The sequence below is a fragment of the Microtus pennsylvanicus genome, chromosome 7 (genome assembly GCF_037038515.1).
Source record: "Microtus pennsylvanicus isolate mMicPen1 chromosome 7, mMicPen1.hap1, whole genome shotgun sequence".
NCBI classification, from domain to species: domain Eukaryota; kingdom Metazoa; phylum Chordata; class Mammalia; order Rodentia; family Cricetidae; genus Microtus; species Microtus pennsylvanicus.
The window spans coordinates 105,901,992-105,915,109 of record NC_134585.1 but is presented as its reverse complement, the minus strand read 5'-3'; the positions used below and the strand labels follow the sequence as shown (position 1 = coordinate 105,915,109).

Genomic DNA, 13,118 nt, shown 5'->3' with positions numbered 1-13,118 from the left:
CAAACAAAGAAATCTCAGATTAAAAATATAGATCAAATGTGGGATAATGGAAAGAATAAAAAAGGGAAGAAATAAAGCCGAGAGTAGGAAAAGGAAGTGAAAAAGGAAGAATAGAGACTATGGAGGGAGAGTAGGTAAGAAGTGAATTAAAGTCAGGTGTGATGACATGTGCCTGTAGTCTCAGCGCTTAGGAAGTGGAGGCAGGAGAGGCAGGAGTCTAAGGTCACCCTCAGTTACATAGCAAAGTTCAGGCCAGACCCTGTCTTTCTATCTCTCTGTCTCTCTCATGCACACATATTTTTTTAAACCATAAAATGACAGGAACATTGAAGGCAGACATACAATTTCTGACCTGTAATTTCCACAACTCCCTTTGTTAGGAATTGAGTAACAAAGTGCCACGACCTGGCATGAAATCAGAAACGTATTGTTGTAGTTCTTAAGGAGGGTGCTCAGGAAGTGCTCCTGGTGCCTCTCCTTGACTTGGATTAGGCCATCTTCCCCGTCACTTCATATTGCCTTCCTTCTTGGTGTGCTATGTCTCTATGTCCAAATTTTCCTTTTATAAGGATAAAGGTCTTATTAGATCAGCCTGATTAATCTGCAAAGGCCCCCTCCAAGTAGGACCAGAACTTGAAGGAATAAGAGTTAGGGCGTCAACATATTTGAGAGCTACAATCCAATCCACAATGCCCTGAAGCCTCCATGTATTCACCACTGGAAGTTTGATGTATTTTTCATCCAATTCTGTTTTCAATGCACATTTCAATGTGCTCTTTAATAATCTCAGGGTATTTTTGGTAACAGGCACATACTTTGCTCATGCTAAGGGTCTCTGATAATTGAATTAGAATTCTGTCTTCCATAAATTGTCTTTATTTTTCTTTGATGTTTTAGATTATAGTAGTTCCTGTCTCTGGGGGAAGTTTTCCCATCGGTTAAACCCTAGAATACTGTATTTTATCCTATACATATATACACATAATAAAGTTTAATTTATAAATTAAGCATAAGAAGAGATTACCAGCATCAATACTAAAGTGTAACAATCATAATACTATACCCTAATGCAAGTTATAGGACGTTCATCCTCTCACTGAAGAAAGCACTTTGTGCTGCCTCTGGCATATGCACATTGCAAACATCATGACTGCCTAGAGTTGGAGCCTTACTGGAGTGAAATAAGGGATACTTGAATATATGCACTATGGTAATACTGTAGCTGTAGTCTGATAACGGAGATAGCTCCTAACTGATTATTGGGTAGTTCGAATACACCCCATGCATAACACTGCGCAGATACAGAAGAGGTGTATCTGCAAGGCAAGGTGGAGTTAAATTGTGGGTGATTTCATCATCTATGCTGAGCAGCCTGCAATTTAAAACGCGTGAAATGTTTGTTTTTGTGATTTTACTTTCTTCAAAACATAAGATGTAAAACATTGGATGTGTGATTGGGGGCAAGAAAAACAGTAACATTGCTTTTATGTGACTGCAGAAAAATTAAACTGCTCTTGAAAGTTACGAATTCTATAGATTTAGTTATTTCACCAGCAATGAAGTAATTTTATATTAGCAGCAAAATAAATGTAAATAACCTTGCCACTTATTTCTAGGTTCGTCATTCAAAAGTCAGTAAAATGGGATTGGTGAATGAGTTCAAGCAGATGATAAAGGAAGGTGGCCTTTTCTCTCTGTGGCAAGGAAACGGTGTGAATGTCTTTAAAATCGCACCGGAGACAGCACTCAAGATCGGGGCCTATGAACAGGTGAGGTGTTATTGACTATGGGGTTTTTAAATGATCATGTTTGAAATTTGGTTTTTGAAAAGTTTAGACTTTTGTGAAAGAGAACACAAGTGTATGTAAGCAATAGTTGTTGGTGCAAATATTACTGATTTTTATTTCCATTTGGTCACCTTTGTGCTTTCTGATTACTATCAGAGTGCCTCTGTAGGCTGCATTGTGTTATTTTAGCAGGCCTGTGACTAGTTCTTTCAAGTTAATTGTCACAGCATAAGAGGCTCATAATTTTTTTCTTAGAACAATTTGAATGTTTTTCAGAGATTTCAGTCCATTTGTTAATGAATCAAAAATTAATCTTCCTATTTAGTGAAGACAAAGTTGAGAAACATGCACTGAATTTCAAAATTTTTTAATCTTATTTAGACTTTTGCTTTTCATTAAATAATTTACTTTGAGACAGGACAATATCAGTTTTCAGATATTGAAGTTTACTTGGGTTTCATAAGAGTCTAAGGATGCTTTCTGTGCCTCTCAAGCTTTTCCTCTTTATTGTAAATTTTAGAATAATTCTCTCCTCTTTTAAGTAAATGTTTAGCTATAGGATGAAAGTGCTTCTTTTGTAGGGCCTTTTCTTCATGGTCTGTGTGAAAACACAAAAGATTGGTGCTGTCCTTTCTTAGGGCGGATGGCTGAAGAGCAAGCAATACATGAGAAGGACACTGGACTGGTTTGATGCTTGTCGTTAGAACACACAGCTCTTCCTAGAAGGGGATTTGCTGATCCATCCGACGATACTGTTTTTATCAGCTAGTGTACACCTCATCTGTTAAAGACCTTTTCTAGGTGATAGAAATGTAACAAACAAAAACTAACACAAAGGATTCCATCTATCTTTGTGGATTTAAAAACAACAACAATCAATGAATGAATGAATGTACGTCAGGTGTTATCAGTGGTTACTAGGAAAATAGAGGAGCAAGGCTGGGAACTCTTTCAAGGAGTTTGGCCATGAAAAGTAGAAGGGGAATGGAGTGGGAACCAGAGGGATAATGAGCCCAAAGAGGGGGGGTTCCTATCACTGGAAAAAGCCGGTGCTTCTAAAGAGACCCAGTGAGGAGGACACTACAGAGCCCAGAGCGGGTATGCGAAGTGATTGTCCTCAGAAGGAGCAGAACTGTGGTAAGAGACTGGAGCTGGTGCTCAGGAAGACTTGGAGTTGCCAGACCCTTCAACCGCAGTCCCGGGAGAAGCACAGCTGAGCAGGTCCAACTACACGCGGGTTTCTCCTAACTTTCTTCTCAATGCTTCAGTTTCTTTGGTTAAAAGGGGGAGGAAAGGCACATTGGAGGCTTGAAGGAAGAAGAGGAAATATCAAATACTAAGAGAGTCACAGTATAGGAACAAGGAAATGAAACAAGACTGTTGGTAGCAAAGTTCAGTTGAACAGTCATGAGTATAAATTTATTTGTATCAGGCAGCAGAGAGACCCAGGAAGTCTGAGTTACAGTATCTTTTGAATTTTGGCAATTTCTTGTATTTCAGTATTTGTCATGTGCCTACACATGAGCTAGGTTACACTGGAGTCTGGGGGTAGATGAGAAAATAAATATATATTAACTCTCTGCCCTTCCAGATCCACATTCTATTAAAAGTCCATGTTGAAATTCAGGGATGCTTCATCTAAATAAAAGTACCAATTTAAGAGACAAAAATACTGTGTTGCAAACATAAAAAAGTCATGTCCGGTGTGTGTTCATGACTGTTCCTGGGAATGTCTATGCTGTCATTTATGAATAAAAAGAATGTTCTGGACTCTGTGTCATCAGCATACCACCATCACTTCTTAAGGGGGCGCACAGTGACACACAGGACACTCCAGGTAATGGTGTTACTACCCAGGCCTTTGACTTCAGATGTCTAGTCTGTAGCCCTGATGAGCTGGAAAGAATCACAGAGAAGCAGAAAAGGGCATCCTTTTCCTCTTTGGTGCCAACTTCTGCTGAGTGACAGACAACAGCCTACTTGGTGCTTCCTCTCTTTAGGCCCCATCCTGCCTCCTGCTGGCCTGTCCAGGGACTCATTGCCTTCTAGAGATGATAAGAATGAAGGGGATGCCACTGAAGGTGTGGAACACGTTAGCTAGTCCTGTTCTCTTGTACTGAAAATCTTGTTTTCTTGCTGTTGAGAAGCCCTGTCTGTCCCCCAGCTAACCCTCATCCATCTCCAGGTTCTCTAGGAGGCCCCCTTTTCTCTTGAGCTTCATTGGAGGATGAGTGTGGAGTGAGGCTGGGCCAAGTGAGGTGCAGTGATTTTCCAGAGACTATATTTTACATTTTGCACTCTGTGTGAAGTCCTTAAGCCAACATTAAGCCTTCTATAATTTCTCCCCATTTAACATGTCCTGGACACTTACTGTTGGCCACTTGACAATATACAGTTTCTTTATTCGTTAACTATTAAAAGCAACACATAGACAGAAGGACCTCCCACGCCAGTTGTTCACATTTTCTCTCCTTCTTATGTTAAATCTTTCTAGAATCCATATCCTGCATTTACTTTTTTTTTTCTTTCTGCTCTATTCTGCTGGTTGCTTTCACCACTTAATATAAGTCGGAGTTAGGTTCAGTGGTGTGTGACTGAAATCCTCCCACATTTTAAGGCAGAAATTCATCACTTTACTCACACATAGAAATCCGAGGAAAGTCAGTTTACAGAGAGTCAAAGATGCTCTATAAGCAAAAAGAACTTCAGTCACTCTGGTTCCCTATGTTGTATTGTGTCTTCTGTGTTGTAGTCTCCTTCGTCATGAGTCTGAGATGGAGCTCCAGTGGGCACATCTAACTTCCAGGCAGTAACTAGGGAAGGGATCAAAGATGGATACATCCTTCCCTTCTAGGACACTTTCCTAAAGTAATGCGGAGTACTTCTGCTTTCATGCCCTTAGCTTAAACGGAGACAAACGAATTGGTGTAGCTGGAAAGGGATTTGGGAGTGTAGTCTTCAGTTGTGGAATGGCTAGCTGCAAATGAGCTTATTCTTAGGACGAAGGGGAGAGTGGATATTAGGATACAACAACAATCACTGTCAGTCAAGTTCTGTCTTTTCCTTTAAGAGTTCTTTTAAAATATTTGTTCAGGAAAAACTGCTTCTTTAGAATACGGTGCACAAGCTCATTTCCAGAGCAGTGCCTATTTGTTTCTGAATGCCAGTGGGTGAGCTACACAGTGTCCTTCTGTAGATGTGAAAACATAGGCCAGTAAAGAGTCACTTCTTACTGAAGTAATATTTAAAAGAGTCAGAATTAGAACCCATGTCTTCATGTTTCAGTTTCTTTATCACAATTACTGTGTATTAAAGAGGTGAATTGAGGTTCAATGTAAATTAAATTAGATACCATCATTTGTCCGTAATTAAAATGAGACTATGTAGAACAGTAGGTCATGAACTTTTAATGTAGAATTTGAGTTAAAGAAGTTAATTGATTAATTAATTTGTGTGTGTGTGTGTGTGCACGCGCGCGTGCGCGTGTGCAGGTTTGCAAGGCCAGGGCATGTGTGTGGAGGTCAGAGAACAGCTGTCAGGAATCAGTTCTCTCTTACTCCCTTGTAGGATCTGGAGCACTAACTTGGGTTGTCGGCCTATAAGCAAGTGCTCTACCCACTGAACCATCATGCCCAGTTTGAAGTCACACTTTCTACTTTCAATTTCTAGCTCTACGGCTTTCTAGTTATGCAAAGTAAGCTAAACTATCTCACCTGTCTGTGCTTTCATTTTCGGAAGCAGAATTTGTGTGTCTCCCTACTTTGAGTTGTGCTAGTGAAGGGTCGCTAGATGCCTGAGTTATTGTAAGCAGTGTTGGCACTGTTGGATTCCTTGGGTTGCGATTTTCCTTCTATTACTTTCTGTAGGGCTGGATTCGTGGCTACGTATTGTTTAAATTTGTTTTTATCCTGGAATGTCTTGATTTCTCCATTTATAGTGAACGAAAGCTTGGCTGGGTATAGTAGTCTGGGCTTGCATCCATGGTCTCTTAGCTTCTGCAGTACTTCTATCCAGGACCTTCTGGCTTTCATTGTTTCCATAGAGAAATCAGGTGTAAGTCTGATCGGTTTACCTTTATAAGTTACTTGGCCTTTTTCCTTTGCAGCTCTTAGTATTCTTTCTTTAACCTGTATATTTTGTGTTTTGATTATTATACGGCGAGGGGATGTTTTCCTTTGATCCAGTCTGTTTGGTGTTCTATATGCTTCTTGAATATTCAAAGGAATATCTTTCTTTATGTTGGGAAAGTTTTCTTCCATAATTTTGTTCAAAATATTTTCTGGGCCTTTGAGCTGTGACTCTTCTCCTTCTTCTATTCCTATTATTCTTAGATTTGGTCTTTTTATTGTGTCCCATATTTCCTGAATGTTTTGTGATGAGAATTTGTTGGCTTTGCAGTTTTCTTTGATCAGAGCGTTTATTTTCTCTATGTTGTCCTCAGAATCTGAGATTCTTTCTTCTATTTCTTGTATTCTATTGATTATGCTTGTTTCTGTAGGCTCTGCTCGTTCACCTAGATTTTCCATATCCAGCTGGTCCTCAGTTTGTGTTTTCTTCCTTGCTTCCATTTCAGTTTTCAATTCTTGAACTGTTTCCATTACCTGTTTGATCGTTCTTTCTTGGTTTCCCAGGGTATTATGTACGTATTTACTCATTTCTTCAAATTTTTGGTTATACTTCTCATCCATTTCTATAAGGGCATTTTTCACATGTTGCTTAAGGGACTCTACAGCTTTCATAAAGTCAATTTTTTCCACTTCTTCTGTGTTATGGTGTTGGAGACCTTCTGTTGTAAGATCGTTGGGTTCTGGTGTTTTCATGTTGTTTTTCAGATTATTGGGTGAATTCTTTCCTTGGCGCCTGCCCATCTCCTCCTATCGATGCTATCTAAGGGGTCTTTTAAAACTGGTTCAGGTTCCCCTGCTGGCCAGGGGCTCCTCTTACAAAATGCCCTTGCTCTGTTTCCTGGTTCCTGCCGGGGGCCAAGATCCCTCTCACCCCTCAGAAAGGTCTTCAGGAATAGGACCTGGCTCCTCCTTTGCCAGGGACCTCCCCAACCGAAGGCCTACCTCTTTGGTTTAATTGTAGTGGGGCGATCTGTTCTTGGTGTTGCGCGCGGTCCCTGCAGCCTGCTTCTGCTGCTGGGACGGTTCCCGCCGCCAGCAGCCTGTGTCCTCTGCTGCCGCTCTGGTCCCAGTGGGTCCCCGCCGGCTGTGCTGGGCGTCCTCCGGCCGCGCTCCGCCGCCCGGTGTTCCGGCCGCGCTCCGCCGCCCGGTGTTCCGGCCGCGCTCCGCCGCCCGGTGTTCCGGCCGCGCTCCGCCGCCCGGTGTTCCGGCCGCGCTCCGCCGCCCGGTGTTCCGGCCGCGCTCCGCCGCCCGGTGTTCCGGCCGCGCTCCGCCGCCCGGTGTTCCGGCCGCGCTCCGCCGCCCGGTGTTCCGGCCGCGCTCCGCCGCCCGGTGTTCCGGCCGCGCTCCGCCGCCCGGTGTTCCGGCCGCGCTCCGCCGCCCGGTGTTCCGGCCGCGCTCCGCCGCCCGGTGTTCCGGCCGCGCTCCGCCGCCCGGTGTTCCGGCCGCGCTCCGCCGCCCGGTGTTCCGGCCGCGCTCCGCCGCCCGGTGTTCCGGCCGCGCTCCGCCGCCCGGTGTTCCGGCCGCGCTCCGCCGCCCGGTGTTCCGGCCGCGCTCCGCCGCCCGGTGTTCCGGCCGCGCTCCGCCGCCCGGTGTTCCGGCCGCGCTCCGCCGCCCGGTGTTCCGGCCGCGCTCCGCCGCCCGGTGTTCCGGCCGCGCTCCGCCGCCCGGTGTTCCGGCCGCGCTCCGCCGCCCGGTGTTCCGGCCGCGCTCCGCCGCCCGGTGTTCCGGCCGCGCTCCGCCGCCCGGTGTTCCGGCCGCGCTCCGCCGCCCGGTGTTCCGGCCGCGCCTGTGCTTTCATTTTCATAAATGTTCCTTCACTTAAAATATAAAGGATAAGGATGTGACCGTGAAACCTGATGGATTATTGGGTGCATAACCTGCTCATACCAGTGTCTGACACAAACGTTAGTGAGCATTTGCTATTTTAATCCATCCCGAGTTGTTTCTTTAACAACTATAGTTTAACTTATTTGTCACTGAGGAAGACAGAAAGACCATATGACAACCATAGAAAGAAATGTGTATGACACAGACACATAAAACATGGAGCAAATGTGCTGCCATGTCTTCATCATGCCAGGAAATGGTTGAGAAATGTCTAAATAAAATATTATTAGGTTCTCTCTCCCCAGGTTTAGTAAACTTGACTAGGAGGTCGTAGACGTCAGCATGTACTCCAGTCCTCATGCCTATGATCTGTTACAACAAAAACACCCACCGGATATTGGCGAAAGTAATAGACTGGGTAACTTATAAAGAAAAGAGATTGGCCTTGGAGTCCAAGATCAAGGGGAAAGCTTCTGGAAACCTTCAGGTTGTACACATTTGTGTAGTTTCTCTGATTAGAACCTGCAATACTACACTGAGCAGAAATGTCAAGAATGGGTGTTTTTTGTCTTGTCCTGGATCTTGGAGGGGATGTTTTTACTTCCCCCATTGATTAAGAGGTTGTCTCAGTCTGTCTACATCCATTGTAGGCTGCTATAACAAGCGTAGACACTGGGTTACTTATAAAGAAAAGAGATTTGTTTCTAACACTCTCGAGGCTGTGCAGTCCAGGGCTACTAACCCTTTGAAAACCTTCAAGCTACACAGTCCTGTGTTGGAAGATGGGAGGTCAGAAGATGCATGCGAAAGAGAAAGGCAAGAGAGAAGCTACCTAGCTTCATTCCAGGTCACTTTAGCCATCTTTGGTCGACTCTGGTTATAACTGGGTTCTCTTATCAAGCCATTGATAAGAGCGGGATACCTGTTGCCCTGTCACTTCTTAGAGGGCCTGCCTTTCTGTTAATAATGCTGCCGTGGGGTGATGGTTAGTTCTAATGGGCAACTTGTCACAGTTTAGAATCATCTGAGAAGGTCTCAATGAGAGATTGTCCAGATTGGGCTGTCTATGGTAGCCTATGTGTCTTGATCTCCTTCGTCAGTGTGGGAAGACTCAGCCTGAGACTAGACTGAGCACTAGGCATACATGCATTTCCCCCTCTCTTTCTGATCTTTACTGTGGATGGTACTGGCCGCTTCAAGCTCCTGCTGTTTTGACTTCCCTGCCATGATGGACGTATCCTGAAACCGTGAGCTGAAATGAACTTGCTCCATTCGGCTGCTCCTTATCACACCAACAGAAACCAAACTAGAACAAATGGCAATTAAATTCCACCATGAGCTGAGGAGAGACCACTCAAGTCAGAGTTAGCTGACAGCTTTTTCTGTTTGACCTTTATTGAATGGAGAAAAGTTCCTCCTATACCTATTTGAAAAAAATGTTACCCCAGAGTTTTAATCATGAATGAATGCAACTGTGTTCAGTGCTTTTTCTATCTATTTAGATGATAATGTATTTTTTCTTTTAAATATTGTACCACATTGATATATGTGCGTATGCTAAACCTTTGTCTTTGATAAATACCACTCCCTCCTAGTATCTGATCTTTTAAGTGTGCTCTTAAGTTTGGTTTGCTAGTGTTTTATTGAGGATTTTCTCATCTTTATTCATTTGGGATACTGCCCTCTTGTTTTGTTTTATTATGTGCTTGACTTGGATCAGTGTGATGCTGGCCTCCAAAAGTGAACTTAGGAGTATTAGTTTATTTTATTTATTTATTTTAAGAGTGGAGAAAGAGTGACATCAGTTCTTCAAATTAAAGCCTTCTGACAATTGGTTTTCTTTTGCTCAGAGAATTTTGAGTGGTGATCCTGTTTTCTATTTTGATATTGGTCTGCTCGGGTTTCCCATTTCTTCTTATTTCAGGCATGACTTTATTTTGGGGATAAGGTTTTGTAGTTTATTGGTACTAGTTCTTCCTACTAGTGTCTTATAATTATTTTTACTTCTGTGATGCCAACTGTAATGTTCCCTTTTAAGTTTGATTTTAGTTTTATTTTAAAGGCTTTTACCACCCTCCTCATTGTTTAAAAACTCAAGATGCAATCTTGCTGTGTTTTGAAGCTGCCCCAGCATGCCTGTAGCTGGGATTCCAGGTGCACATTGCTGCATTTAGCTGCATGGCTCCTTTTCAATGGCACTGATCTCTTAGCACCTTTCCCACGTTCCCCCCTTTTCTCGACAGTCTGTAGATTTTCTTAATCTTCCCACTCTTCTTACCACCCTCACCTCTCCCACCCCAGTTCTTATGGCATATTTGGCTAAAAGTGGCTAATGCACACTGCAGCCTAAATGCTACTGCTTTGGAATTTTCTCTGCCAAATAAAGTACTCTGTCTCTTTTAAAGTCTGACTGGCAAAAATCCCAGGGCATCCTAATATTTTTTACATGTGTATGCCTGCATGTATGGATGTATGGATGTATGTGCATCGTGTGTATGTCTGCTGTATGCAGTGGTCAGAAGAGAGTGCTAGATTGCTTGGAAGTAGAGTTAAGAAAGGTCTTAAGCACCCAAGTGGTTCCTGGGAACTGAGCCCAGGTCCTCTGCAAGAACAGCAAGTGCTCTTAACCACTGAACCATCTCTCCACTTCCACCCTAATTCTTATATCTGGTTAACACGGGTGGTCTGTAGGCTAACTCCCAAGAGTCCTTATACGCTTTCCTGTCCTAGTCTTCCTTACTACACTCCTTGTAACAAAATGGCCTATTATGTTGTTCTATTATCTAGTCAGCAAACACACTGTCTTCTGCGTATAAAGCAGAGTGCTAAAAAGAAATAGAAACACAACTTCTGTTTATGTTATTTGCATGCTCCTTATGATATAACACATTCAGGAATAGACTTAGGTAATTTAATGTAGCTATTGAACTATTCCATAGGAAAAAATAAGAGAGCTGAATAGAGGGCTTTAACTTTAACTTTAGTTAAACAGAAACTAAAATTTAGTATTGTACTAGGTTGTGTTAATATTCAGCACCTGATGTATATTCTAATGTAATTTTATACTTTTAAATACTGTTGTAAAACTTGAAAGGCATATATTTCAGTAACACTATATATTTCAACATTTTTATTTATACAGTATAAGAAACTTCTTAGTTTTGATGATACTAATTTAGGAGTTCTTCAAAGATTTATAGCTGGCTCCATGGCTGGTGCAACTTCCCAAACCTGTATTTATCCCATAGAGGTATGTATTATTATAACATTTTAATAAAAATCATGCTTTTAATGCAACTAACAATCAGAAATGACTTCCAGTTCATTATAATAACTTTGTAAGATTTGAATCCTGTATAAAGTATCAGTCTCAATATACTTTGCTTTCTTTAAGACAAATGGTATTATAGATAGACCAAGAAAATACATTTATCTGTTTATCACTTAGTAGGCAAATATGAATTGTATGCATGCTAAACTTGTGATATTTTGCTACGTGCCATGTAGGATCCAAGGGAGAATCAGATGGGGATTTTGATCATGTATTCCATGATATATAAGGGAAAATTAAACATATAAATTCATATCAATGATCCAAATTGAAAAAAGTTGTAGAAGACAGCTCAATTTATAGTGCTATGGGAACTCAAAGGGGAGAATTTATTTATTTCTAGTTAAGAATTCCTTGAGAGACATGAAGAGAAAGTGTGACCACAGCATCGGCTTTGAACATGAGGTTAGGAAGAAAGTAACTCATTTAACAAAGGAAAGGAAGTTTTAATAAACAGACACTTAGCCTTAGACTGTTCATTTGTTTGGAGTGTTTTTTATCATTGTTGTTTGTGTTTGGTTATTTGATACAGTATCTCACTCTATAGCCCAAGTTGTCCTGGACATCACTATTCAGCCCAGGCTAACATGGAGTTTATGGCAATTCCCTTGTCCTTGTCTCCTGAGTGTTGAGATTACAGGAATAAGCCACCAGGGATTCTATGATTTCTGTAAAATTTGTGTGATATAACAGACCTCACAAGATTGCTACACAAGTCCAGCGAATCTAATCAATACACCTTTATTATATTCTTTCCCACCCAGGTGATAAAGACCAGGCTGATTTTAGGTAAAACTGGCGAATATTCTGGGGTTGTTGATTGCTGCAGGAAGCTTCTGAAGACAGAGGGCATTCAGGCCTTTGGCAAAGGCTATGTTCCCAACCTGATAGCTATCATACCATATGCAGGCTTAGATCTTGCCATCTTTGAGGTGAGTTCATTTTTGACATATGTCATTATGCATTGTATTTGATAATGTTACACAAGATTTTTATTCTGAAATATAGATATGGTGTTGAATGAAATAGCTTCTGATTAAGAATCAAATTGAGTGTTTTTATTTGCTTTTCTCTTAGACATCTGGTAATCTAGTCATTTTTGCTTTTTTTTATTTCCAATAAAATGGTAGTTTTAAGCCTTGGGTGTGCATCAGAATCACTTACTTGTAGATCTTTAAAAGAATAGACCCCCTTGGTCACATCCTGAGGTATTCTGATTTAATTATCGCAAGAAGGCCTGGTGTAGTTGGAATTTACTTTGGGCCGCCAACCAGCTCACAAATAAAGATATGGAGACTTATTAATTGTGAATGCTGGGCCTTAACTTAGGCTTGTCTCACTAGATCTTTTAACTTAATTTAACCTGTTGATTTAATTAGTTTAACTACATTTATTTATATTTTTCCTCAGAGATTTTTTTTTAACCTTTCATTCTGTATATCCTGCTCTTCTGCTTGCTCCATGTCTGTCTGTCTGGCCCCAGGCATTTCCCTGGCATCTCTTTTTCTTTCTTCCTTCCCAAGCCTAAATTCCTCCTCCTACTTACTCTCCTTGCCTGTAAGTCCCACCTATAGTTCCTTCCTTGGTATTGGCTATTCAGCTTTTTATTAAACCAATCAGGTGCCTTAGGCAGGCAGGTAGAACAGCAACACATCTTTCCATAATTAAACAAACGCAACACATCTTCTTGACATCACTAAACAAATACTCCACAGCTTAAACAAATGTAACACATCTTTCCATAGCCATACAAATGCACCACATCTTTGCATAGTTAAACAGATAATCCATAATAGCCTGGGATTTGGATTTCCTAACTGCCCAGAAGAATCTGATGCACAGGTAAGGTTGAGAAAACAGAACTATTCTTGCATGGTTGTAAAGATTAGAATCAAGGAAGAAAATAAACATGGGTTAAACATGAGAGCCAGCCTAGAAGTGAAACCCTGACCCTGGTACAGTGTTACCAGGCAGGGTCACGGGCATTTCATGGTCAAGCCCATGCATCTGTCTCAGGACAGATCTGACAATGGCATAAATACAGTA

General features: G+C 41.9%; 1 protein-coding gene across 1 annotated transcript in view; it reads left to right on the top strand.

Moving 5' to 3' along the window:
• Window positions 1–13,118, top strand: part of LOC142853859 (mitochondrial adenyl nucleotide antiporter SLC25A24-like) — a 51,468-nt gene that overhangs the window by 35,022 nt on the left and 3,328 nt on the right. The window contains exons 6-8 of the mRNA XM_075979012.1: window positions 1,617–1,769; window positions 10,884–10,991; window positions 11,837–12,004. Of these exons, the coding sequence (XP_075835127.1) occupies window positions 1,617–1,769; window positions 10,884–10,991; window positions 11,837–12,004 (429 nt within the window). The remainder of the gene's footprint in view (window positions 1–1,616; window positions 1,770–10,883; window positions 10,992–11,836; window positions 12,005–13,118) is intronic.